This window comes from Ranitomeya imitator, chromosome 1, assembly GCF_032444005.1.
Source record: "Ranitomeya imitator isolate aRanImi1 chromosome 1, aRanImi1.pri, whole genome shotgun sequence".
Lineage (NCBI taxonomy): Eukaryota > Metazoa > Chordata > Amphibia > Anura > Dendrobatidae > Ranitomeya > Ranitomeya imitator.
Window position 1 is genome coordinate 1,129,764,612 of NC_091282.1, and position 27,374 is coordinate 1,129,791,985.

The 27,374-nt window shown below is 43.4% G+C and overlaps 1 protein-coding gene across 1 annotated transcript in view; it reads right to left on the reverse strand.

Annotated features, from left to right (window-relative positions):
* Nucleotides 1–27,374, reverse strand: part of LOC138658308 (uncharacterized) — a 192,294-nt gene that overhangs the window by 45,980 nt on the left and 118,940 nt on the right. Inside the window, exons 7-9 of the mRNA XM_069745784.1 lie at nt 19,583–19,640; nt 19,387–19,475; nt 14,560–14,635 (exon numbers count right to left, since the gene is read on the reverse strand). Coding sequence (XP_069601885.1) covers nt 14,560–14,635; nt 19,387–19,475; nt 19,583–19,640 — 223 coding nt within the window. The remainder of the gene's footprint in view (nt 1–14,559; nt 14,636–19,386; nt 19,476–19,582; nt 19,641–27,374) is intronic.

A 27,374-nucleotide genomic window follows, 5' to 3' on the forward strand; every position in this document is an offset into this window, starting at 1 on the left:
GAGATTCCTGGGTAGTCTTGCATGCACTGCTATTTTGCAGTCTAGCCACATATTTTCATTAATATTCGGATCAGGGGACTGTGAGGGCCATTGTAAAACCTTCAACCTGCGCCTTTTGAGGTAGTCTATTGTGGATTTTAACGTGTGTTTAGGATCATTATTCATTTGTAGAAGCCATCTTTTTTCAACTTCAGCTTTTTACAGATTGTGTTATGTTTGCATCAAGAATTTGATTTAATCCATTCTTCCCTCTAGCCATGAAATATTCCCAGTGCCATTGGCTACAACACAACCCTAAAGCATGATTGATCTATCCATATGCTTAATGGTTGTCAAAATGTTCCTGATAACCTGCATGTCTTGGGTGAAGGTGGCAGTGAGCCAGAAATAGAAGTCAGACAGCACAGAGTAGCTGATCAAGCATCTGGTCTAAGCCCAGCAGCAGCTAACACAGCAGGAAACAAATAAACTGTTGGTGTAGCAGCTCCAACAGCAGCATCAGCAACAACAACGGCATCAAGAGTTGCCTATGTGGAAGATGGAACTACTTGCAGAGGCCATTTGTGTAAGGCCGGCAGCCCCCCCCAAGTCCAGGTGATGAAAGCGGTAAGACGAGCCATGCAAAATGTGACCCTAGGGAATGATGTTGAGGCATTTTTGATTGTGTTCAAAGGTGTAGCAGAGCAGGAGAAGCTGCCGCTGGAGCAATGGGTGAATGTGCTGATCCCCTATTTAACTGGTGAACCCCATTCCCAAATATTCAACCTACTACATCTGGTACGAAAGTGGTTGAAGCCGCAGTCCTACACCCCAGCCCTGATGGCCGTGTGAGTGGTTATAGACAGATTCATCCACTCCCTTCCTGGGTTGCCCAGGGAGAACCCCCGGAATGTGGATGAACGGGATGTCCTATTGGAATTTAGCAGATGATCGACAAGTCCTTAAGGAAAGCGGGTAGTGTTGCATACAGGAGTACCCAGAAGGAGTTTGACTTTCAAAAGAAGGGTAATAAAGCCACAATGGGGGGAGTCAGAGGTCCCGATGAGTCACTGAGGGATTGCTGAAAAGGACTTAATTTGTTGTCATGGTCCATATAATTGTCCGTTCTCCTATGTCCACCGAACAGATGGACTGCAGAGTGATGCCAAGGACTACCCCGTTGCCAGAGTAACTACAAAAATGAAACGTGGAACAGAGTCCCATGAGGTCAGAGTAGTTAAAGACCTGCTACACCCTTTAATAATAGGGTAGGGTAGGACTTTAGCTTGTTCTATGACTTATGCAAGAGTCAGTGATGCCAAGTTACTTAAATAGGAACTAGTTCAACCATGAAGAATCCCCATCACAGTCAGAGGTGGACAAGTCTCATCTATGTGTTCTTCCTGGTGACAAGATTGAAACGTTGACCCATGATAAATGGGGTTGCTCAAGAGTTGGAGGCCGACACAGGGTTTCCATATTTCATGGTAAATGTGGATTTGGCAAATTGGGCCACTAAACTGAGAGGGTAAGTATTTAGAGCAGGTACTGGGACTCTATAGGTGTAGGGTACTAGACCTGGCCCATTCTCATGTCTTTGGTGAGCATCTTGGTGTAGACAAAACCCAAGAGCGGTTACTTCAAAGGTTCTACTGGCTGGAGTGTTTCCAAGAGATTGTTAAATATTGCCAGCCATGTCCTACCTGTCAGCTGACTACTCCCGTCTCCCACTTCCATGGACCCATTATGAAGGTCCCATTTGACTGGATTGCCATGAACTTTGTAGTGCCCCTAGTAAAGTCCACCAAACGGCACCAATATATCCTGGTAGTCATGGATTATGCAACACGGTACCCCAAGGCAGTACCAATGAAAAACTCCTCAGCCCTGGACGCGCCTGCCAAAGGAGATCTTAATGGATCAAGGAACGCCTTTCATGTCCAGGGTAATGAGAGTTGTGTAAAGCTCTCCAGATTACACAGCTCAGGATGTCAGTGTACCATCTGCAGACAGGCGGCCTGGTGGAGAGGATCAATAAGACCTTGAAGTCCAGGTTTAAGAAGGTTCTAGAAAAGTATGGCAGAGACTGGGATTGCCTACTCCTGTATCAGCTGTTCTCTATTAGTGAAGTTCCACATGCCTCTACGAGGTTCTCACCGTTAAAGTAGCTATACGGATGGCACCATAGGGGACTTCTGAATATTGCAAAGGAAACCTCCTGAGTACCACAAGTTACACCTCACAGCAGTATCATTGAACATGTGGCAAATCATAGAATCATAGAATAGTAGAGTTGGAAGGGACCTCCTGGGACATCTGGTTCAACCCCCTTGCCTTTTTTGCTGCTGCATCACACTGTTGACTCATGTTCAGTTTATGATCTATTAGTATACCCAAGTCTTTTTCACATGTGCTGTTGCTTAGCCCTATTCCTCCCATTCTGTATATGCTTTTTTTCATTATTATTGCCCAGATGTAGTACTTTGCATTTTTCCTTTTAAAAGACCATTCTGTTAGTTGCTGCCCAAAGGTGATGCCGATCATGAAGGAGAGCCTCCTTCAAGCCCATGAGACCCAGGCAAGGGTCAACATTCAATCGGTGAGGTCGAGACAATTTAGCCCTGGAGACTGGGTGTTGGTGTTGATCCCCACAGTAAATTTCTGGTCAAATGGCAGGGGCCATACGAGGTGGTCAAGAAGCTGAGTGACATCAACTACAAGGTACACCAGTCTGAGAGAAGAAAGCTATATCAAGTGTACCACATCAACCTGCTTAAACCATGGTGAGACAAGGTACAGGTTTAAGTTATGTGCCTGGGGGCCAATCTGGAAGCCAAGGTCAAGGATGGCACAGTGGCAGAGACACTGTCACCGGCCGAAACACAACAGTGCCGAGAACTGCTTTAGCGGAACCAAAACCTATTTTCGGAGTTGCCAGGATGGTTTGGAGCATGAAATCTTGATTGAGCCATGTGCAGGTGAACCAAGAGCAGTTTAGAATCCCCAAAGCCTGTTGCGAGGTGATTTCAAAAGAGGCAAGGAGAATGTTGTGCCTGGGCATCATTGAGGAATCAAAGTATGGCTAGCCCAGCCCCATTATCCTTGTGCCAAAGATTGATGTAGAGTGGTATTTCTGTAATGACTACATGAAACTCAATGAGGTGTCCAAATTCGACGCATGTCTCATGCCCCATGTTGATGAACTCATTGAGAGGCTAGGGTCAGCCAGATAAATCACTGCACTGGACCTAACAAAAGGGTACTCGCAAGTCCCCCTCTCCCAAAGTGCCAAGGAGAAGACTGTCTTCTCTGCACCTGATGGGTATAGTATGCCAGGTTGCCTTTTGGACTCTCAAGGAACCCCAGCTACCTTCCAGGGGGCCATGGATCGGATTCTAGCCCCCAACAAAAAGTATGCCACAGCTTCCCTCGACGATATAGTAATATTCAGCCTGGATTGGGGAACTCACCTGCTGAAGGTTCAGACCATACTGGATGCGCAGAGGAAGGCAGGGTTTAACATAAACCCAAAGAAGTGTGCCATGGGGAAAGAGGAGGCAAAATACTTGGGCATTGTTGAAATAGGCGACATAAAGCCACGAGTGAATAAGGTGGAGGCAATCCAAAATTAGCCACAGCTGGTCTCCAAGAAACAGGTACGGGCGTTTATGGGAATCGTGGGATACTATCGCCGATTTATCCCGAATTTCACCATGACAGCCGCACCCCTGCTCAACCTTCTTAAGGGAACGAAACCGTCGATGGCCAGCTGATCTCTTGTAGCAGAGTTTCAATGAGTTGAAGTTTGCCCTGTGTAAGCAGCTTGTCTTGATCGCACCAGACTTCAGTAGGAAATTTGTGGTCCAAATGGATGCCTCAGAGGTCGTGTTGTGAGACGTGTTGTCCCAGGAAGTAAATGTGAAAGAACATCCAGTCATGTATCTAAGTAGGAAACTATCCTCCTGTGAGAAAAACTATGCCATTGTAGACAAAGAATGCTTTGCCATCAAATGGGCAATAGACTCACTGAGGTACTAACTGTTAAGCCAGAAGTTCAGGCTAGTGTCAGATCATGCGCCTCTAAGATGGATGAGGGAAGGGGAAGAACGACCAGGTGACTAGATCGTTTCTAGGGCTTCAGGACTTAAAATATCATGTGGAGCACAGGCCTGGAAAACTGCAAGGTAACAGTCTAAACTTCTCTGTCTGTTGACTGAAGGTGCCAAAAACCATGGGCAGTGGGGGGGGGGGGGGGAGATATGTGATAAAGTCACTGGCAAAGTAATAGAGAAGAGATACAGTGGGGCAAAAATGTATTTAGTCAGTCAGCAATAGTGCAAGTTCCACCACTTAATAAGATGAGAGGCGTCTGTAATTTACATCATAGGTAGACCTCAACTATGGGAGACAAACTGAGAAAAAAAAATCCAGAAAATCACATTGTCTGTTTTTTTTAACAATTTATTTGCATATTATGGTGGAAAATAAGTATTTGGTCAGAAACAAACAATCAAGATTTCTGGCTCTCACAGACCTGTAACTTCTTCTTTAAGAGTCTCCTCTTTCCTCCACTCATCACCTGTAGTAATGGCACCTGTTTAAACTTGTTATCAGTATAAAAAGACACCTGTGCACACCCTCAAACAGTCTGACTCCAAACTCTACTATGGTGAAGGCCAAAGAGCTGTTAAAGGACACCAGAAACAAAATTGTAGCACTGCACCAGGCTGGGAAGACTGAATCTGCAATAGCCAACCAGCTTGGAGTGAAGAAATCAACAGTGGGAGCAATAATTAGAAAATGGAAGACATACAAGACCACTGATAATCTCCCTCGATCTGGGGCTCCACGCAAAATCCCACCCCGTGGGGTCAGAATGATCACAAGAACGGTGAGAAAAAATCCCAGAACCACGCGGGGGGACCTAGTGAATGAACTGCAGAGAGCTGGGACCAATGTAACAAGGCCTACCATAAGTAACACACTACGCCACCATGGACTCAGATCCTGCAGTGCCAGACGTGTCCCACTGCTTAAGCCAGTACATGTCCGGGCCCGTCTGAAGTTTGCTAGAGAGCATTTGGATGATCCAGAGGAGTTTTGGGAGAATGTCCTATGGTCTGATGAAACCAAACTGGAACTGTTTGGTAGAAACACAACTTGTCATGTTTGGAGGAAAAAGAATACTGAGTTGCATCCATCAAACACCATACCTACTGTAAAGCATGGTGGTGGAAACATCATGCTTTGGGGCTGTTTCTCTGCAAAGGGGCCAGGACGACTGATCCGGGTACATGAAAGAATGAATGGGGCCATGTATCGTGAGATTTTGAGTGCAAACCTCCTTCCATCAGCAAGGGCATTGAAGATGAAACGTGGCTGGGTCTTTCAACATGACAATGATCCAAAGCACACCGCCAGGGCAACGAAGGAGTGGCTTCGTAAGAAGCATTTCAAGGTCCTGGAGTGGCCTAGCCAGTCTCCAGATCTCAACCCTATAGAAAACCTTTGGAGGGAGTTGAAAGTCCGTGTTGCCAAGCGAAAAGCCAAAAACATCACTGCTCTAGAGGAGATCTGCATGGAGGAATGGGCCAACATACCAACAACAGTGTGTGGCAACCTTGTGAAGACTTACAGAAAACGTTTGACCTCTGTCATTGCCAACAAAGGATATATCACAAAGTATTGAGATGAAATTTTGTTTCTGACCAAATACTTATTTTCCACCATAATATGCAAATAAATTGTTAAAAATCAGACAATTTGATTTTCTGGATTTTTTTTTCTCAGTTTGTCTCCCATAGTTGAGGTCTACCTATGATGTAAATTACAGATGCCTCTCATCTTTTTAAGTGGTGGAACTTGCACTATTGCTGACTGACTAAATACTTTTTTGCCTCACTGTATGTATCACTGAGGTTTTTAGCTTCAGTGATATGAGCCTAGAAAATGCTGCAATACACTAAGTGCTGAGGGGGGAAATCGGCAATGTTAAGGGCTAGGTTTAATGAACAGTTGATCTTGTAGATTGTAATCTTGTAGATTGTAAGCTTGCGAGCAGGGACCTCACCCCTAATGTCACTGTTTAAATTGTCTTAACTTGTACTGAATTTATTATCTGTACATGTCCCCGCTTAATTGTAAAGTGCTGCGGAATATGTTGGCGCTGTATAAATAAAAATTATTATTAGTATTAAAAGTGGGTGGGAGGCTGTTCATCATATCTCCACCCCAGGGTGTGGGTTAGGAGATAAATTGTCAGCCTTCTGAATCAGTGTTCAGTGTTCCTGGAGACAAAAGCTCCAGAGCGGTTGTTTATGTGAAAGAAAGCAGAACCTTGCTGTTTACCCCGAGCGGGCAGATCCCTGCAGCCACATGGAGTGTGCTGTATGTTATCTTTTATTTTCCCATTATTCCAGAAAGGCCATGTTTACTTTGCTGAACTGTGCACTGGTTTATGCTGTACCTTTAAAATAAACCAGTGGAAGAGCAGAAGCGTTCCTGTGTCTACCTCTGTGTGCAGCCTAGTGAGTCAATCTACCATAATATGATACAATAAATATGTTCATGGCCCATCAAATACCAAATCTGGGACCTCTTTTTGGCACAGTCAGTCAAGTATGTTTTTAGTTCATGTGAATGGCAGACCACACACTCACAGCTCATTGACCAGTGGTAGTGCAAATGGGAATTGATCTGCAGGTAAAAAAATCCGGTCTCATTTTATAGACCAGAATCGTGTATGCAATAGAAAACAGCTCCTGAAGCTGTTCACAATATGAAGCTGAACAGGTAGCCATATCGGTCTGAACTAGACCTTTTTAAAAACATGCCATTCTGTGCTTAACCTTCCTGAAAATACATGAATTCTTCTATTCCATTTGACAATAGGCCATGTTCCTATACATTGTGACACTAATACTTCTGATTAAAATATGGAAATAGAAGATATAAAAACGCCGCCACTGCCCTGAAAATCCTTCAGCAGACTACAGGTTGCCATATGGATATCCATACAACAGGTTAATACAAAACAAGGAAGTTCAGAATTTCCTACAATCCTTCATGTGGAACATTTTTGCAGCAAAAACAGCAACTTCACACTATAGTGGGTTAATAGAAAATAAGGCCACACTTTATACAGGCCTTTGGAATAAAATTCCTATACATGCTAAGGTGAGTTATCTTTTGCTGATCCAGAAGCCATAATTATCCAAGACGATGGATGTTTAAGCTCATACCTGGAATATATAATAAAGTGGAATTGCTCTGTTCTTATCTAGCAAAAAGTAAATACACCCGGCCACAGGCTCTCCACGCCAGCTCATAAAATTCAGGCGTGTATTTCCTGTCTAAACAGAGGTATTATAGGATTTAATGTTTCATAGGGAAGCTTAGATCAGAAACCTTTTTAAGCATATTTTAGCTTACGGCTACAGATTTATGAGGTTCCTTCTCTGTGGAGCTATTCAAAAGGTCGATACTACAAAGTAGACTTGGAGCTGGTAGCTTTACATTTCCATTGATGATTGTAAGGAATCCTAGAAACTTTGCAGTTCTCATGGTCACCTTCCAAAACACAATACCGCTCTATTCCAGTTCCCTTCTTATCTATGACGCCATTATCATTTTACTTAAAGGGAATGTGTCAGGAGGTTTTGACTATGTAATCTGAAGACAGCATGCTGTAGGGGTTAAAACACAGATTTTAGCAATGCCTCTCTTATCAAGCTCCAGGTTTTGGTTTATTTCAACTGTTTTAGCAGCAGTAATTTATCATTGCTATGAGGAGCTGGTGAGTCTTTGTCCACCAAGCCCCCTCCTGTGATGAGCAGCTCACTGTCTATGGACTTTGTACACCGAGAGCCTGGAAGCTTCTTCAGCTCTAAATCTAAAAACTCTGTGTGAGAACGGCTGCACCCAGTAATCTAAGTGATACATGATTGGATTCAGCTTCTTTTTGCCTCCATCAGGCTGCTCTCAGATGAGGTAGCAAAAAACCTGCTGACAGGTTCCCTTTAATTCTTTCCAAGATTAATGTTTAATTATTGTAAAAAAGTAAAGAATATCACATGTAATAAAATAATAGGTTCACAGAAACAAAATCTGCTCACAAACAGATCCATACCAAGAGCTACACCATGTTAATGAGCTAATGGCCAGAAAACAGAGAGGAGGACTTCTGCTGCCATCCTTCACCTACAATCCTTGAACCAGTTAACCCGACACCTCTGATGGGTATTACTGTGAGGCTTGAAACTTCCATGTGTTCAGGATATTCATGATCAGCCTGGTGCCACATCCATCAGCTCCTGTCTAACACCTATTGGGGTTAATGTCATCGATCTGTGTGAATGGTTCTTCCAACAAGAGATTACTTTCCCTCATGTGTCACTCTGCGCTTGATGTGTAGCTCTCAATACCATCCATTGCACAGTTGAAACATGCAATGCTAGAGAAGCACTGCCGCTAAATTCTACTAAGATATACTATATATATTTTGCAAAGTATATCATGCATTATTTGTATGTAGGACTAGTGTTTCTAATTTATATGTGACCTTGTCTAGAGCAGAAATAAATGTAACCTCTTTGTGACCTCAAGTCAAAAAAGTTGGACTTTACCCATCTCATTACATGTACAGTAGATAGGTGAATGAGAAGATTTTTTGCCTACTTACATAACATACCTTTACTATGCCCAATATCTAACATAGAAAAAGTATTAATGGCCTTCACTGAAGGCTGCATGTGAATCACCAGAAGAAATGGGTGCAAGGATTAGGTGCAGCATCTTAAAATAACATGAGACAGGTCGGTGTGGAGGATAAATGTGCCCTCTTACCATATGATCCACAGAATCCAACCAAGCTATGAGTTCATGATGGTTGAACAGAAAAGCCAACATGATTTCTGAATATTGACTTCTGTGCCTAACTGAAGGTGCCAAGTTGTACTCCTGGGACAACAGAGGAGGACTGACCCATTAGACAATCATAGGACTTTAATTGTAAAGGATTTTAACTATAGATACAGTCTGGGAAATAATGACCACAATTTATTACAGAAACATGAGAGATAACCTGGTGGTTACATTCTGAGAATAGCTGTCTTCTAAATTTTTTTAGGATAAAATTCCATAGGTTTACAAAGTGTTTAAGGGGGACATTTCTTCTTGTGGAAAGTAACAAGATGGCATAAGGAGACTTATTGTATTGCCCACTGATGGCGAACCTATGATACGCGTGCCACAGGTGGCACTCAGAGTCCTCTCTATCAGCATATCAGCCACACCTATGACCTTTTCTGGGAATCAGCAGCTCCTTGAGCCAGCTGTTAAGCTGACAGTTGGCATAGAGAGGGTGCAGCACGTCGACTCTCAGCAATCAATTCTACTCGCATCTTTCAGACGCGAGTGCAAGTGAAGCCCTGAACACCAGCACTTCAGGAAGACATCAGCAGAGACACAATTAGGTGGCAAGTGCTCCAGTGGAGCTGAAGACATCAAAGATTTATTGTAATTTGAGGACAGTACGGGGTGCATGATTGTGGATACAGTATGAGGAGTGAATGGATGGAGAAATTTGAAGACACAGTTTGGGGAGTGAGGAAGGGCTGGATACAGACACAGTATGAGGATTAGGGGTGGGAGGCATGTATGAGGCAACAGTGTCAGAGGGGGGATGGGTGCAGACACAGTATGGGGAACAAGAGGGAGGAAGAAATATGAGGAGGAAATGAGGTGATGGGTGTGAACACAGTATTGGAAGCGAGACATTTGAGAATACTGTATGAGAAGTGAGGGAGGGGATGGGTGCATATACAATATGTTGAGCGAAGGGGGGTGGATGGTGACACAGTATGAAGAATGAGGGGGATGGGTGCTGACAGTTTGAGGAGTAGGGGGAAATGTATGCAGACACACTATAGGGGAATATATGCGGACAAAGTATGGGGGAAAATGTATGCAGACAGTATGGAGAGTGAGATGGATGGTGCTGACACTGTATGGGGAACGGGAGAATGTGTAAGGAGACACTATAAGAGAGCATGGTGGTAAATAAAAGTATGTGAGGAGACAGTACGGTTAGTATGGTGGATGTGAGAGGAGACAGTATGCTGGAGAAGGGTAGTGTGTGAGGAGCCATTATGGGGGGAGAAAAGTGTGAGGGGCCCAGAATAGAGACTTGGCAATATAGGGGGGACAGTGTGAGACGACAACGTGAAGATGTGGCCCAGTATGGAAAGGAGAGGGTAGTGTGAAAGGTACATACAACAGTGTGTGGGACATATTATATGCAGGGAATATAGTGAGGGGCAATTATTTATCCAGGGGCTCAGCATAGGGCACATATTTGTATTCAGAAGCATTATAATCACTCTACAATTTTTAAGAGTGTTATGTCAGGATGTGGTGCAGAAGATAGGAAAATTCTGCAGAGACAAGCTGTGGATGTGAAAAGTCTTCATGGCATCTGGACATGATGAATAAAAGAAAAATAACAATTCCAATCAGAGACTAGATGACGTTTTAAGGTACCTAAAGTATAAGGTAATATTGGTTGCAGGCAGGAAGCCAGATTTCATAATAAAAATTGTTTGTGCTAATATTCTCGTGCAGGCACCAGGCCACATTTCATAATCAAAATTGTTTGAGCTAATATTGTGGTCCAGCCAGGAATACACATTTCAGAATCTAAATCCTTTGTGCAAATTGTGTGGTCCAGTCAGCAGTATACATTTCATCATCTAAATTGTTTATGCTAAATTTGTCGACTATCCAGGAGTCCGCATTTCAGCATCTAAATCTTTTGTGCTAATTCTGGAGTCTAACCACACTATCTCAGGAAATACAGATTGTTACCGTATATACTCGAGTATAAGCCGAGATTTTCAGCCCATTTTGGGGGGCTGAAAGTCCCCCTCTCGGCTTATACTCGAGTCATATACCCGGGGGTCGGCAGGTGAGGGGGAGCGGGGGCTGTGTAGTTATACTTACCTGCTCCTGGCGCGGTCCCTGCAGTCCCTGGCTTCCCCGATGCTGCAGATTCTTCCTGTACTGAGTGGTCACATGGCACCGCTCATTACAGAAATGAATAGGCGGCTCCACCTCCCATAGGGCAGGAGCCGCATATTCATTGCTGTAAATGATCGGTAAATGTGACCGCTCAATTACAGGAAGAAGCTGCAGCGCCGGGGAAGCCAGGTACTGCAGGGACCGCGCCAGGAGCAGGTAAGTATACGGGGAGCGCAGCGCTGAGCGATATTTACCTGCTCCTCGCTCTGGTGCGGCTCCGTCTGCAGCGTCCTCTAGCAGTGACACTCAGGTTAGAGGGCGCGGTGACGTAGTCAGTGCGCGCCCTCTGCTGAGCGTCAGTGCTGGAGACGGAGCCGCACGAGGAGCCGGTAAATATTGAAAGCGCCGGCGTCCTGAGCAAGAGAGGTGAGTATGTGATTTTTTTTTTTTTTATTGCAGCACCAGCAACATTCTATATGGCACAGCATTCTATATGGGGCACAGCATTATATATGGAGCACCTATGGGGCCATAATCAACGGTGCAGAGCATTATATATGGGGCACAGCTTTATAAGGAGCATCTATGGGGCCATAATCAACGGTGCAGAGCATTCTATATGGGGCACAGCTTTATAAGGAGCATCTATGGGGCCATAATCAACGGTGCAGAGCATTCTATATGGGGCACAGCATTATATATGGAGCACCTATGGGGCCATAATCAACGGTGCAGAGCATTATATATGGGGCACAGCTTTATAAAGAGCATCTATGGGGCCATAATCAACGGTGCAGAGCATTCTATATGGGGCACAGCATTATATATGGAGCACCTATGGGGCCATAATCAACGGTGCAGAGCATTATATATGGGGCACAGCTTTATAAGGAGCATCTATGGGGCCATAATCAACGGTGCAGAGCATTCTATATGGGGCACAGCTTTATAAGGAGCATCTATGGGGCCATAATCAACGGTGCAGAGCAATATATATGGGGCACAGCTTTATAAGGAGCATCTATGGGGCCATAATCAACGGTGCAGAGCAATATATATATGGAACAGCTTTCTATGGAGAATCTATGGGGCCATAATGAACGGTGCAGAGCATTCCATATGGCACAGCTTTATGTGGAGCATCTATGGGGCCATAATGAACGGTTCAGAGCATTCTATATAGCACAGTTGTATATGGAGCATCTATGGGGCAATAATGAACGGTATGGAGCATCTATTTTTATTTTTGAAATTCACCGGTAGCTGCTGCATTTCCTACCCTAGGCTTATACTCGAGTCAATACGTTTTCCAAGTTTTTTGTGGCAAAATTAGGGGGGTCGGCTTATACTCGGGTCGGCTTATACTCGAGTATATACGGTAATTTACTGACAGGTGACTGACAGGTGTGGGCCAAGCGTTGTAAAACAGCTGGTTAAAAGAGGGGAAGGGTACATCCAACATAAGTGGGAAAAGGCGAGGTCATGGTGGAAGGGTGAATAGGTATGGTGTTCGAGGTATAATGGAGTAATACTCTGGTACACATAGCACTTAGGCTACGTTCATATTAGCGTTGTGCGGGGCAGCGTCGGGCGCAGCCGCGGCGACGCATGCGTCATGCGCCCCTATATTTAACATGGGGGGGCGCATGGACATGCGTTGTCTTGCGTTTTGTGACGCATGCGTCATTTAGGCACAACTGTCAGGACGCAGAGGACGCTGCATGATGCAGTTTTTTCTGCACCAAAAATCATGCAAAAATGAACGCATGCGTCACAAAAAGCTGCGTTGTGCATGCGTTTTTGCATGCATTGTGCGTTGCGTCGCCGACACTGCCCCGCACAACGCTAATGTGAACGTAGCCTAAGAGGTGTTAAGCGGCCATGGTAGGCCTGGGTTTCTTGTGAGCAGCTGAAGAGTTGAGTGGGACAGCTGGTCACTGTATCTCCACCCCTAGGCCACATGATACAATGGGACCCGTTTGTCTCATACATGGTCTGTGTGTGTGGAGGTGTGTAGACCTCCAGGATTGTGTGCCTTTGTTAAAGAACTAAGGAGCTGGACTATCTCAAGCAGGCAAACCTGCACTATTGTATGCACTTTTTCACTTTATGGTTTAAAAAAATGTAGTGGAACCCAGCACAGCAACTCTCAACTTGGCAGGGTAAATCATGGAGTATTGTAGACTCAGTGCACGCATTCTTCTTCTAATGTCAAGGAACATGGACGTCTTGCACTGTACTTCCACTGAAAAATCCAGAAAAAAAGAGACCTTTTGGCCTCCAAGAGTAATGTCTGGCAGATCACGTGCCTTTCTCAGGATTGTGTCCCCGGCGCTGTGCTCTGCACTCCTCCTGTACTGGCTGTGAGCGTCGGTCAGCCGGAAAGCAGAGAGTTGACGTCACCGCTCTGCTTTCCGGCCGCTGTGCTCACAGCCAGTACAGGAGGAGTGCAGAGAAGCAGAGCGCCAGGGACAGACAGCGGTAGGTAAGTATGTAGTGTTTGTTTTTTTTAACTTTTACGCTGGTAACCAGGGTAAACATCGGGTTACTAAGCGCCGTCCTGCGCTTAGTAACCCGATGTTTACCCTGGTTACCCGGGGACTTCGGGATCGTTGGTCGCTGGAGAGCTGTCTGTGTGACAGCTCTCCAGCGACCAAACAGCGACGCTGCAGCGATCCGGATCGTTGTCGGTATCGCTGCAGCGTCGCTTAATGTGAAGGGGCCTTTAGACCCATCTTTTACTACAGGTCATAGCAGCCTTATCTTCAGTGCTGCAGCTGTACAATACATTACTGTCCCTCAGTAATGTATTGTTATCAGAAGGATAACAAGTTTGTGCAGGTTGGGGATAGATGGGGTCGGTGCTGGAAATGTGAGAAGTAATGTGTGTCTTTGCTATAATCTCTGCAGACAAGTACTGACCGGAAGAAGTTGTCGGTTTGAGGCAGATGGAAAAGATGGGAAAAGTGAATGATTCCATCAGAAAGAACGTCAGACTTAAGTCACTATCTGTAACTGTACTGTAATCTCTTATGTTCTGCAGGACTGAAATCTACCACTTTTTGGTCCCTATATGGCAGCAATGTCAGTGTTGGTCTTTGTATAGAGATTTTTTTTTAGTAACAGCCTGGTTATCTGCTGAACTTCTTCTACATCCACTATTAGGATGCACCACTGTAGTTGTAATCTGGGAAGAAAATCAAGTTTCTTTTTTCTTGCTTTCCTTCTCTCTCTTTTGTGCTTTTGGGTGGTTAGCATGGGTATAGGATCCACATTCTTGATAAGCTAAAATATTTATACATTTAATCTTATTTTAATTATGTTATGAAATTTAAAAAAATCCAAGTAAATTAAAATCGTAAAACTTCCTACATTGCTAAAAGTAAAAAAGTCACCTAAACATTCTTAAAAATCCCAGACTTATGAAATATGAGCTCTCCTAAGATGTTATTGAGCATGTAAAGCTATACTGTATTAGTTCAGGAATTTTATCATAGTAGGTATATAAGAATAGTATTATTAGTCCATATCAGCCCTATTTTTGGAATAGTAAGGAATACTGACCTCAAGGATAATTTCCTCTTTTATAAGAAGAATAGTGTGATCTATAGATGCTTCCAACCTTCTTCTTTGCATTTGTCTTATAAAAGTTTAATTAAAGAAAAATAACTAATTGTGTACATTTAGTTAACGTCATAAATGATAAGCATTGCAATAAAAAACGAGAGTACGACTTTAGGGTCCTGTCAAGATTCCTAGAAACAGTGAACTTGAGAAGCTTACTTGAAATATCTTCTTTAGCCCGGGATCACACATGCGAGAAATACGGCCGAGTCTCGCATGTTGATACCCAGCATTGCCGCCGTCACTCAGGAGCGGAGCTGCGGCTGCATGTATTCGTATGTATTGCATGTATTGATCATGCATCAAGTTTGGAGATGCATTGCAAAACCCAGCATGGGGTTTTGGTCAGGAATAAAGGTGTGACCATCCTCAGTGCTCAGATATAAAGTCAGATACTTATCCAACATGGAGTACCATCAGTGAGGCATTTGATTGGCTCCAAATATATTCTGCAGCAGGAAAACAAACAAGCAGAGCATCTAGCATAAAGATAAAGAACAAAAAAATCCTGAAAGAGAAGATTAGGCACCAAAAAGCCCTGAACTCAACATCATCAAGTCAGTGTGGGATTACATGAAGAGGCCAAAGGATTGCTGCAAGGATACATCCACAGAAGACCTTTGGTTAGTTCTCCAATATGTTTGGAACAACCTCCTTACTGAGTTCCTCCTAAAACTGTGCTTCTAGAAGAATTGATGCTTTGAAGGCAAAGGGCGATCACATCAAATATTGATTTGATTTCTCTTTTGCTCATACACATTGAATATAGTTAATTGATAAAAATAAAAAAAACACTTCTATTTTCCTACTTTGCAGCATTTTTATATACCTGCTTAAAACTTTTAATATATTATATTAATCTATATACAGTACAGACCAAAAGTTTGGACACACCTTCTCATTTAAAGATTTTTCTGTATTTTCATGACTATGAAAATTGTATATTCACACTGAAGGCATCAAAACTATGAATTAACACATGTGGAATTATATACTTAACAAAAAAGTGTGAAACAACTGAAATTATGTCTTATATTCTAGGTTCTTCAAAGTAGTCACCTTTTGCTTTGATGACTGCTTTGCACACTCTTGGCATTCTCTTGATGAGCTTCAAGAGGTAGTCACCGGAAATGGTCTTCCAACAATCTTGAAGGAGTTCCCAGAGATGCTTAGCACTTGTTAGCCCTTTTGCTTTCACTCTGCGGTCCAGCTCACCACAAACCATCTCAATTGGGTTCATTTCTGGTGACTGTGGAGGCCAGGTCATCTGGCGTAGCACCCCACCACTCTCCTTCTTGGTCAAATAGCCCTTACACAGCCTGGAGGTGTGTTTGGGGTCATTGTCCTGTTGAAAAATAATTGATGGTCCAACTAAACGCAAACCGGATGGAATAGCATGCCGCTGCAAGATGCTGTGGTATCCATGCTGGTTCAGTATGCCTTCAATTTTGAATAAATCCCCACCAGTGTCACCAGCAAAGCACGCCCACACCATCACACCTCCTCCTCCTTGCTTCACGGTGGGAACCATGCATGTACAGTCCATCCGTTCACCTTTTCTGCATCGCACAAAAACACGGTGGTTGGAACCAAAGATCTCAAATTTGGACTCATCAGACCAAAACACAGATTTCCACTGGTCTAATGTCCATTCCTTGTGTTCTTTAGCCCAAACAAGTCTCTTCTGCTTGTTGCCTGTCCTTAGCAGTGGTTTCCTAGCAGCTATTTTACCATGAAGGCCTTATGCACAAAGTCTCCTCTTAGCAGTTGTTGTAGAGATGTGTCTGCTGCTAGAACTTTGTGTGGCATTGACCTGGTATCTAATCTGAGCTGCTGTTAACCTGCGCTTTCTGAGGCTGGTGACTCGGATAAACTTATCCTCAGAAGCAGAAGTGACTCTTGGTCTTCCTTTCCTGGGGCGGTCCTCATGTGAGCCAGTTTCTTTGTAGCGCTTGATGGTTTTTGCCACTGCACTTGGGGACACTTTCAAAGTTTTCCCAATTTTTTGGACTGACTGACCTTCATTTCTTAAAGTAATGATGGCCACTCGTTTTTCTTTACTTAGCTGATTTTTTCTTGCCATAATACAAATTCTAACAGTCTATTCAGTAGGACTATCAGCTGTCTATCCACCAGACTTCTGCACAACACAACTTATTAAACCTGACAGGGCACACCTGTGAAGTGAAAACCATTCCTGGTGACTACCTCTTGAAGCTCATTAAGAGAATGCCAAGAGTGTGCAAAGCAGTCATCAAAGCAAAAAGTGGCTACTTTGAAGAACCTATAATATAACACATAATTTCAGTTGTTTCACAATTTTTCGTTAAGTATATATTTCCACATGTGTTAATTCATAGTTTAAATGCCTTCAGGGTGAATGTACAATTTTCATAGTCATGAAAATACAGAAAAATCTTTAAATGAGAAGGTGTGTCCAAACGTTTGGTCTGTACTATATATATATACATATTGTATATATGTCTTTCATACTACTCTTGGGTGACCTTATGCCACACCTGGTACAAAAATGTAAGCAGTTCTTCTTTGTTTGATGGCTTGTGGCTATCCATCTTCCTCTTGATTACCTTCCAGAGGTTTTCAATGGGGTTCAGGTCTGGAGATTAGGCTGGCCATGACATAGATTTAATGTGGTGGTCCTTCATCCACACCTTGAATGAACTAGCTGTGTGGCATGACGTATTGTCTTGCTGGAAAAACCATTCCTCAGAGTTGGGGAATATTGCCTGAGCAGAAGGAAACAACTGTTTCTCCAGGATAACCTTATATGCGGCTTGATTCATACGTCCTTCGCAAAGAACAACCTGCCCAATTCCAGCCTTGCAGAAGCATCCCCAGATCATCACCGATCCTCCAACGAATTTCACAGTGGGTGCAAGACACTGTGCCTTGTACACCTCTCCTGGTCTTCGTCTAACTATTAGATGACCAGGTGTTGGGCAAAGCTGAAAATTAGACTCATCAGAGAAGATTACCTTACTCCAGTCCTCTATGGTCCAATCCTTATGGTCTTTGGCAAATTTCAGCCTGCAAAGAGAAAAACTGTTGATTCCTTCTGCTCAGGCAATGTTCCCCAACTCCGAGGACTGGTTTTTCCAGCAGGACAATGCACCACGCCACACAGCTAGGTCAATCAAGGTGTGAATGAAGAACTACCACATCAAATCCCTGTCATGGCCAGCCCAATCTCTAGACATGAACCCCATTGAAAACCTCTGGAATGTTATCAAGAGGAAGATGGATAGCCACAAGCCATCAAACAAAGAAGAACTGTTTACATTTTTGTACCAGTTGTGGCATAAGGTCACCCAAAAGTAGTGTGAAAGACTGGTGGAAAGCATGCCAAGACGCATGAAAGCTGTGAGTAAAAATCATGGTTATTCCACAAAATATTGATTTCTAAACTCTTCCTGAGTTAAAACATTAGTATTGTTGTTTCGAAATGATTATGAACTTGTTTTTTGCATTATTTGAGGTTTGCAAGCAATGCATTTTTTTTGTTATTTTGACCATTTCACATTTTCAAAAAATAAATCCAAAATTTATTGCTTGAAACTTCGGAGACATGTTGTCAGTAGCTTCTATCTATATAATCGTCTAAGGGGCACTTCTGTCTGTTTGTCTGTCTGTCGCGGAAATCCCACATTGCTGATTGGTCATGGCCGGGCGCGACCAGTCAGCCACAGGCTTAGTCCGGCCGCGAATTAGCCCCTCCCTACTCTCCTCAAGTCAGTGCCCCCTCCCTACTCCCCTCCAGTCAGTGGCAATGGGTCGCCCCATCCCGGACCAACTTTTTACTATTGATGCTGCCTATGCAGCATCAATAGTAAAAAGATATGTTAAAAATAATAAAAATAAATAAAAAATTGTGCTATTCTCACCTTCCGCCATCCACTGATGCGCGCGATGCTGCCGCCAGCTTCCGTTCCCAGTGATGCATTGCGAAATTACCCAGATGACTTAGTGGTCTCGCGAGACCGCTAACTGATCTGGGTGATTTTGCAATGCATCACTGGGAACAGAAGCTGGCGGCAGCATCGGGACAGCTTCTGTGGACTATTTTTTATTTTAATTTTTTTTTTAACAGGGATATGGTGCCCACACTGCTATATACTACGTGGGCTGTGTTATATACTACATGGGCTGTGTTATATACTGCATGGCTGCTATATACTACGTGGGCTGTGTTATATACTGCGTGGGCTGTGCTATATATTACGTGGGCTGTGCTATGTATTACGTGGGCTGTGCTATATTTTACGTGGGCTGTGTTATATACTATGTGGCTGCTATATTCTATGTGGCTGCTATATACTACGTGGCTGTGCTATATACTACGTGGCTGTCTGTGTTACGTGGGCTGTGCTATATACTATGTGGCTGCTATATACTATGTGGCTGCTATATACTACGTGGCTGTGCTATATACTGCGTGACTGTGCTATATACTACGTGGCTGTGTTATATACTAAGTGGCTGTCTGTGTGATATACTACGTGGCTGTGCTATATACTACATGGCTGTGCTAAGTGCGACGTACATACATGCATACATATTCTAGAATACCCGATGAGTTAGAATTGGGCCACCATCTAGTATAGAATAAAAGAACAATTTACATTTTACTCAAAAATATACCTATAAAAAGAAAAATCAGACAAACTCAAAATTTTGCAGTGGTCTCTTGATTTTTGCCAGAGCTGTATATACATTGTACACATTACATTACAAACGGTGAAAGGATACTGTGCTGTCCCAGAATTCATCTTTTGGGGAAGGAGTGATAAGTTGGGACTCATTATTTCTTCAACTACTTCATCCAGAAGAGAATCATCCTACAGTGAAGCATGAAAGTATATTTTTTTTAGAATTGCATAATAAATTGATCAGCCAAAGATAGTGATATCAGTGCTTTCCAGTCATTTTTGACATATCAACTTACCATAGCCAAACCTTTCAGAAGGTCAGTTCCAGCTGGACTCGGCTTCTCATTTTTACTTCTAGAAAGAAACAGGACAAATAAAGAGAATATCTGTTTGGGTACTGAGAATTAACTTTAGTTTCCTGGATGTTCTTAGAACAACAAGAAAATATTTGTATCAACCTGATGTATGCGAAATAGCTATCTCCCAGGAACAAAATAAAATATCTTGCTTGCACCAGCTACTGGAGGCAGCTAACATTTAATTCAGTGTACCACAATTAGCAAGCTTTGTAACATAACTATTGATTGACACAAACCTGTTTCTGTTGACAGTTGTTTCAGGGTATTTGCCCCTCATCAGTGTAGTGCAATGTTTGCTAGCTGAATGAAACATCCTTTATGTAACTTTGCTGAGAGGGACAGCCCTCCTTATGGAGATTAGTTGTGAATAAAGTGGTGTTACTACTATACTCCATAGGAAAATAGCATGTAAATTAACATTCCCAATAGAAAAAAAATATTTTGGTACAACCATCTGTAGGGGCGTTTGAGGAGAAAAGCTACATCAAAAACATCTAAAGGTAAAGTTCTCACAATAAATTTTTGGTGAGTTTTTTACTCTGCGTATTTTCGCTTAAGGTAAGTACATACATTGCGTATTTACTGCAGACAGTTCTACACCAAAACCGGGTCTCTTGGCAAGAAAAACGCTGCATAAGAAGATTTGCATTTTTGACAGATGTTTGCTTGCATTGTTTATGCATTTTGCGATGTGTTTTCCTCCATTCATTAGAACGAGTGAAAAATGCCACAAAAGAATAATTGACATGCTGCAGATTTGAAACGGCTTTAAATCTGCAAGGAAAAAAATTTGCATATTTCAGAAATCTGTCAAAAAATGCTGCATTTTGCGCAGAAAAAAATGAGGCAAAAACGCAATGTGGAAACATCCCCTTACAGTTACAGCAAAGTGGATAGGATTTATTGAAATCAGAGCATTTTTTTACACTGCTTAAAAACTGTCCTATGGTGCATTTTTAAAATCCACAACATGCCAATTTATCTTGCGGGTGTGCTGAGTTTTATTTGTGGATTTTCCTCATAAAATTGCACAAAATTAACAACACATGTAAACCACACGACTACAGTTAGGGCCAGAAATATTTGGACAGTGACACAAGTTTTGTTATTTTAGCTGTTTACAAAAACATGTTCAGAAATACAATTATATATATAATATGGGCTGAAAGTGCACACTCCCAGCTGCAATATGATAGTTTCCACATCCAAATCGGAGAAAGGGTTTAGGAATCATAGCTCTGTAATGCATAGTGTCCTCTTTTTCAAGGGACCAAAAGTAATTGGACAATGGACTCTAAGGGCTGCAATTAACTCTGAAGGCGTCTCCCTCGTTAACCTGTAATCAATCAAGTAGTTAAAAGGTCAGGGGTGGATTCCAGGTGTGTGGTTTTGCATTTGGAAGCTGTTGCTGTGAGCAGACAACATGCGGTCAAAGGAACTCTCAATTGAGGTGAAGCAGAACATCCTGAGGCTGAAAAAAAAGAAAAAATCCATCAGAGAGATAGCAGACATGCTTGGAGTAGCAAAATCAACAGTTGGGTACATTCTGAGAAAAAAGGAATTGACTGGTGAGCTTGGGAACTCAAAAAGGCCTGGGCGTCCACGGATGACAACAGTGGTGGATGATCGCCGCATACTTAATTTGGTGAAGAAGAACCCGTTCACAACATCAACTGAAGTCCAGAACACTCTCAGTGAAGTAGGTGTATCTGTCTCTAAGTCAACAGTAAAGAGAAGACTCCATGACAGTAAATACAAAGGGTTCACATCTAGATGCAAACCATTCATCAATACCAAAAATAGACAGGCCAGAGTTAAATTTGCAGAAAAACACCTCAAGAAGCCAGCTCAGTTCTGGAAAAGTATTCTATGGACAGATGAGACAAAGATCAACCTGTACCAGAATGATGGGAAGAAAAAAGTTTGGAGAAGAAAGGGAACGGCACATGATCCAAGGCACACCACATCCTCTGTAAAACATGGTGGAGGCAACGTGATGGCATGGGCATGCATGGCTTTCAATGGCACTGGGTCACTTGTGTTTATTGATGACATAAGAGCAGACAAGAGTAGCCGGATTAATTCTGAAGTGTACCGGGATATACTTTCAGCCCAGATTCAGCCAAATGCTGCAAAGTTGATTGGACGGCGCTTCATAGTACAGATGGACAATGACCCCAAGCATACATCCAAAGCTACCCAGGAGTTCATGAGTGCCAAAAAGTGGAACATTCTGCAATGGCCAAGTCAATCTCCAGATCTAAACCCAATTGAGCATGCATTTCACTTGCTCAAATCCAGACTTAAGACGGAAAGACCCACAAACAAGCAAGACCTGAAGGCTGCGGCTGTAAAGGCCTGGCAAAGCATTAAGAAGGAGGAAACCCAGCGTTTGGTGATGTCCATGGGTTCCAGACTTAAGGCAGTGATTGCCTCCAAAGGATTTGCAACAAAATATTGAAAATAAAAATATTTTGTTTGGGTTATGTTTATTTGTCCAATTACTTTTGACCTCCTAAAATGTGGAGTGTTTGTAAAGAAATGTGTACAATTCCTACATTTTCTATCAGATATTTTTGTTCAACCCTTCAAATTAAACGTTACAATCTGCACTTGAATTCTGTTGTAGAGGTTTCATTTCAAATCCAATGTGGTGGCATGCAGAGCCCAACTCACGAAAATTGTGTCACTGTCCAAATATTTCTGGCCCTAACTGTATGTAATGCCCCAAAGTTGTATTGTAGTGTATGTGCCTTGCAGCAGAGCTAGCAGCTACCTCATTATGTTTGCACAATGATCACATTTCACTTTGCAGATCATATACCTTAGAATTCAGTGCATAGAAGTGGCTCATATATGTATTATTAGTTAGACCACATGACCTGGTTCTGGCTAAGCATTGTGAGAGAAGGAGACATTTTGTGTACCAGTGCGTTGCCTAGAAAAGTGAAGAAGAAGGTAAGAGACAGCCAGAACTCCTGTAAACCAGAAACCACAGTCTCATGTCAGATAACTGTGTGATTAGGACATTAGGTCTTTGCTCATCAGCAGAAGTTAAGACTCAGGAATCACTGCACCATTGTTATATCACCACGTCTATACCAGAAAGTAACTGTGATTTGGTGCATTGGAATTGAATCTCTATTAATTCTGTGTTTATCTGGATGAACCTGTACATTCGTGCAGCAAGTAAAGTTTATCAATAGCCTCTCTGGCCTCCTGTCTTCTGGACTGTTTGTAGTGCACCACATTACATCACACTACCAGGCACCAGAGGTTTATTTAGTGCATCCTGGTGTCACGAACTTTGTTTTATTTTATTTTTGTCCCTGCAATAGCGAAGTGCTAATATCCACACACTACATGGTGCGTGACCTATGGCATTGTAGTGCATTATGGCAATACAACTGTAGCAATAAAATTTTGTCAAAACAAAATATCAGGAAGTAGCAAAAAGAAAGCAGCTTTATTTAAAACATGACATACCAAAAAAATACAAAAACCACAGAGTGAAAATGTGATAAAATGCATGTAAAAAAAATGCACTCAAACCTGTAATGAAAAAAACACAAATAACCTAATTTTGTTAATAGGTGTGGAGCGCCCCCAGACGCAGGGCCGCGGGTTACTCGGTACCGGTCCTCTCTGGCTCAGTTCTGGGGATGTCACGGTGCCTGGACCCGGTCCGTGACCCTGCTAAGGGGCGTCCAATAAAAGAGATGATTTGGTCAGGGTGACCGGCGCTGCTTGGGGTCCACTGGGGTGATGTGCTGGCAGCTAGATGGTATACCTTCCCACAGGTGAAGTATGTCCCCAGGGCTTCCCAGTGGTGTAGGTGGCGATGGTGTGAGGTGCAGTCAATAACGAGGACACATGGTTGCAGTCTCTTTACCTTTTACTGAAGGCTTCGGGATCCACAATCCAGAGCACTGTTAACAGGGCTGTCTGAGACTGGCCGGTCTGAAGGCACATCCAGAGTTCCCTTTGCAGGTGGAAATCAGTGCCTACCACTAGCGCCTGTGTGTTGTAGTTCTTCCCTGCTGAGCATTCGGGATAGTCCTCACAACTTCTGTTCTCGTTCTTTCTAGTTCTTTCTATTCTCCGTCCCCCAAGTTTGTTATGGCTAGGACGCACCTGTTTGACGGGAAGGCTCGTAGCTATTCTGGGACCCTAGAGACGCCCCTCTCCACGGTTGCCCCCTATGTCTGCTTAGGGGATGTAAGGTAGACAGCCAACCTATAATTAGCTGTCCTGCGGTATTTGAAGTAAGGCATAAAGTCAGTTACTTCCTCGGTGTTCCAGTCACCGGCTATGCGCCTCAGTAGGATGTTGCCATTCTTGGGGCACGACTCCTACTGGCTCTCCTTTGTGCTTGATCTCGTTTCTCACTGTCCACAATATCCTTCGCTTCGTGTCCTTTCTTTAGATGCCGCCGCAAGGTAGTGCAGGCGCGGATCTGTAACGATCTGTCCTTGTCGCTAAGTCTCTGCCAGGTTCCCACGCCTGACAGGGACTCCCCTGAAGTCTCCCCCACAACACCCCCTGCCACGGGATGTTGACTGGGCAAAACCCAGTCAGCTTCTCTCTAACTTCCTATCCAACCCCTTGTTTTATCAGTGTGAGGAGTGGCCTAATAAATAAAACCTTTTGCTCCCCCTAGTGGCTGGAGTGTGAAGTGTAATGTGTGCTTGTGATACCTGGTCAGATGAACTCCTTTAGTGCCATCAGACGTACCATCACTCCCCTTAGTGGCAGAGCGACATTATTGCAATGACCAGGTCTCTGGGGGGCTGCAGGTGCAGAAATGCTGGAGACAAATCTTCATTGTGCATTATGCATGAGTTTTATCAAAATATGTATACTTCTAGGCACACTCTGGAGGAGGCAGAAATGAAGAGCAAAAAACAGATAGATAGGCCAACTACTTTAGAATAACTAGAAGTAGCCCTTAAAAAGATTCTAGATGAGAAAGCCCCTAACATTGTTGGACTCCCAGATGAGTTTCTTGAAACATTTTCGAATTTACTGCTATCAGAACTTTTAGAGGCTAATAGAGCTACAGAGGAGTAGGGATGAGCGAACACGATCTGTAAAGTTTGGGGTTCCTGAACACAGACTTTTTTCCGGAAGTCCATTTTCCTGTTCAGGTTTGATGCTGGATAAAGTTTATTGAAAGGTTGCAGAGTAGCCATTCAACAAGCTTTTAGGCAGTGCATGCTTTTAGGCTGTTTAGGCACTTCCGGAGCCATCAGAGCCATGTTAAGTATTGGCACGGCAGTGACTAGCTGCCACAACATGTGATCTGGCCTACATAAATGACGGATCCAGGGTGTCGCCGCCATTTTGCTCTGATTAGTGTAGGGACAGGACACCACAGCAGTGAGGGATAGTGTTAGGTTCTATGCGTGCACACTCTGCAAAAAAGCCTCTGTGAGTGTATTCTGCACCGATGTCTGTGGGAGTACTGTGCCAAAAGGCCTCTGTGTACTTTGCATCCTTCTCTGTGCGAGTACTGTGACTGTGCCTAAAGACACTGTTACACTGCACCTGTGTCTGTGGGAGTACTTTGAAAAAAGTCTCTGTGGGGGTACTCGGCAAAAAAAACCTCTGTGGGGGTACTCGGCAAAAAAAAGCTTGTGTTGCTGTACTCTGCAAAAGACCCTGGTTGTTTTGCTTTTTTTGTTTTATTTTAAATTTGGGGAGATCCCAAAACATTGGGAATTACAAATAGAAGGAACAAACTGCAGTGGAGTCTAACAATTGCTTCGTGTAACTGGTATACTTCTCTATTTAGATAAAAAAAAAGGTGGGATCTATGCCTGGTTAATTTTAAGGAATGCGAGCTTGCCCATGTTGGCTGTGGACAGGGGTGTGTTATTTATGGTACTTTACTCATTGTAACATTTTTAGTTTGTTAAGCAGACTTGTCCTCTTGTAGAACGTGAATCAACTTGATGGACGTTTAAGCAGGTTAGGTCCAAGTTGTCATCTACTAATTCTTTGGATAGGGCTATCTCTATACCCACCGGCAGAACTAGGGACTGCTGTGTCAGGATACTTAGTCTGTACCAGAACCAACAAGGTCAGTTGCATTTTTTTAACACGTTACTCTCGAGTGAGATGCTACACAGGAATAACAAAAACGTTGCCTTTTGCTGTTACTGACCATATCAGATGGTGGTGCTGGATGGCATGCTGAGGAAGGTTTTCAACATTTCCACCATGATAACCCTCCCTTCCGATGTGGTGCCCCTGCTGTCAGGTGAGGACACTCTCAGTAGTATGTCTACCAGCATGTGCTTGTATTCCTGCATTTTTTTATCATGCTCCACTGACAAATGTAAAGCTCCAACATTGTGCTTGTAACAGGAATCCAGCATGGTTGCCACCCAGTAATCAGCACTTGTAACAATCTGTGCAACTCGGCGGTTGTCGTGCAGGCACCATTGTGCAGCTGTCCTCTGTATCCCCCGACCCACAATCCTGTGTGTACCTGGCCGCTGTTGAAACAGGAACCCATCCTCCGAGCCATGTGTGGAAGACTGGTCTGATAGTTCCCTGTTCCTCCCCCTCTTCCTACTGTGCCACAACCTCATCCATCATTGTCTGAAGTGATTTATCAAGAAGGCATAGAAATGAGATAGTAACGCTGATGATGGCATCAGCAGTGCTGGTCATGATGGTTGAGTACTCAAAGCAGCACAAAACATCACATGCCACATCATCCCCATCGCACCTCTCCAGCCTGTCCTTAACTCTGCTACCTGAGTAATCCACCTCTGTCCTCAACACTCCTCTGCTTCTCCCCTCTGCAAATCCCTTCATAAGCTCCCAATTCTTGCCATCCATAATCTGTCTCTCCCATATATCTCTAAACTAATCTCCCGATATCTCCCACCACGTAATCTCCGGTCCTCCAAAGACCTCCCTCCTTCTCACCTCCACAATCATACATTCCTCATCCAATCGCCTGCAAGAGTTTTCCCGAGTATCCTCCATCCTAAAGCAATTGTTACCATCCACCTCTTGTGTCTCCCCTTTTTCTCATAGTTTGTAAGCTTGCGAGCAGGGCCCTCATTCCTCTTGGTATCCATTTTGAACTGTGATTTCTGTAATGTCTATTGTCTGTACAAGTCCCCTCTATAAATTGTAAAGCACTGCGGAATGTGTTGGCGCTATATAAATAAAATTATTATTATTATTATTATTATCCTCTAGAATTCTTTGTCCCAACACATTCGATTATCCCCTACATTCGGAACTTTCAAACGGAATTTGAAAACACATCTGTTGAGGACAGCTTGCAGTCTTCAATGACCCCACAGCCACCTCACCACTACCAGAGCTGCTGCCTGACCAATATCAGAGCTGTTGCAACTCCCAAACCTACTGTCTCCTTCCCCATTATCCTGTTGAAAATTGTGCTGCCAGGGTTCTCTCCCCTCTGTATATGTCTGTCACTATTAGTTTGTTCATTGTAATTTTTATGTCTTTTATATGTAACCCATCCTCATGTACAGCACTATAGAATCAATGGTGCTCTAAACAAATAACAATTATAAAGAATACGCACCTCGCCACCCCACGTGACATTTGTATTACATCAGCGAGCTTACGTGGTAAGGTCAGCTTGTCACAGTTTTATACAGACACCCCCTGTCCACATGGGCCCAGGAAGGTACAGGGAGTGAGAGGAGGTGGCCCACACTGTCACTGATGTGGCACAACA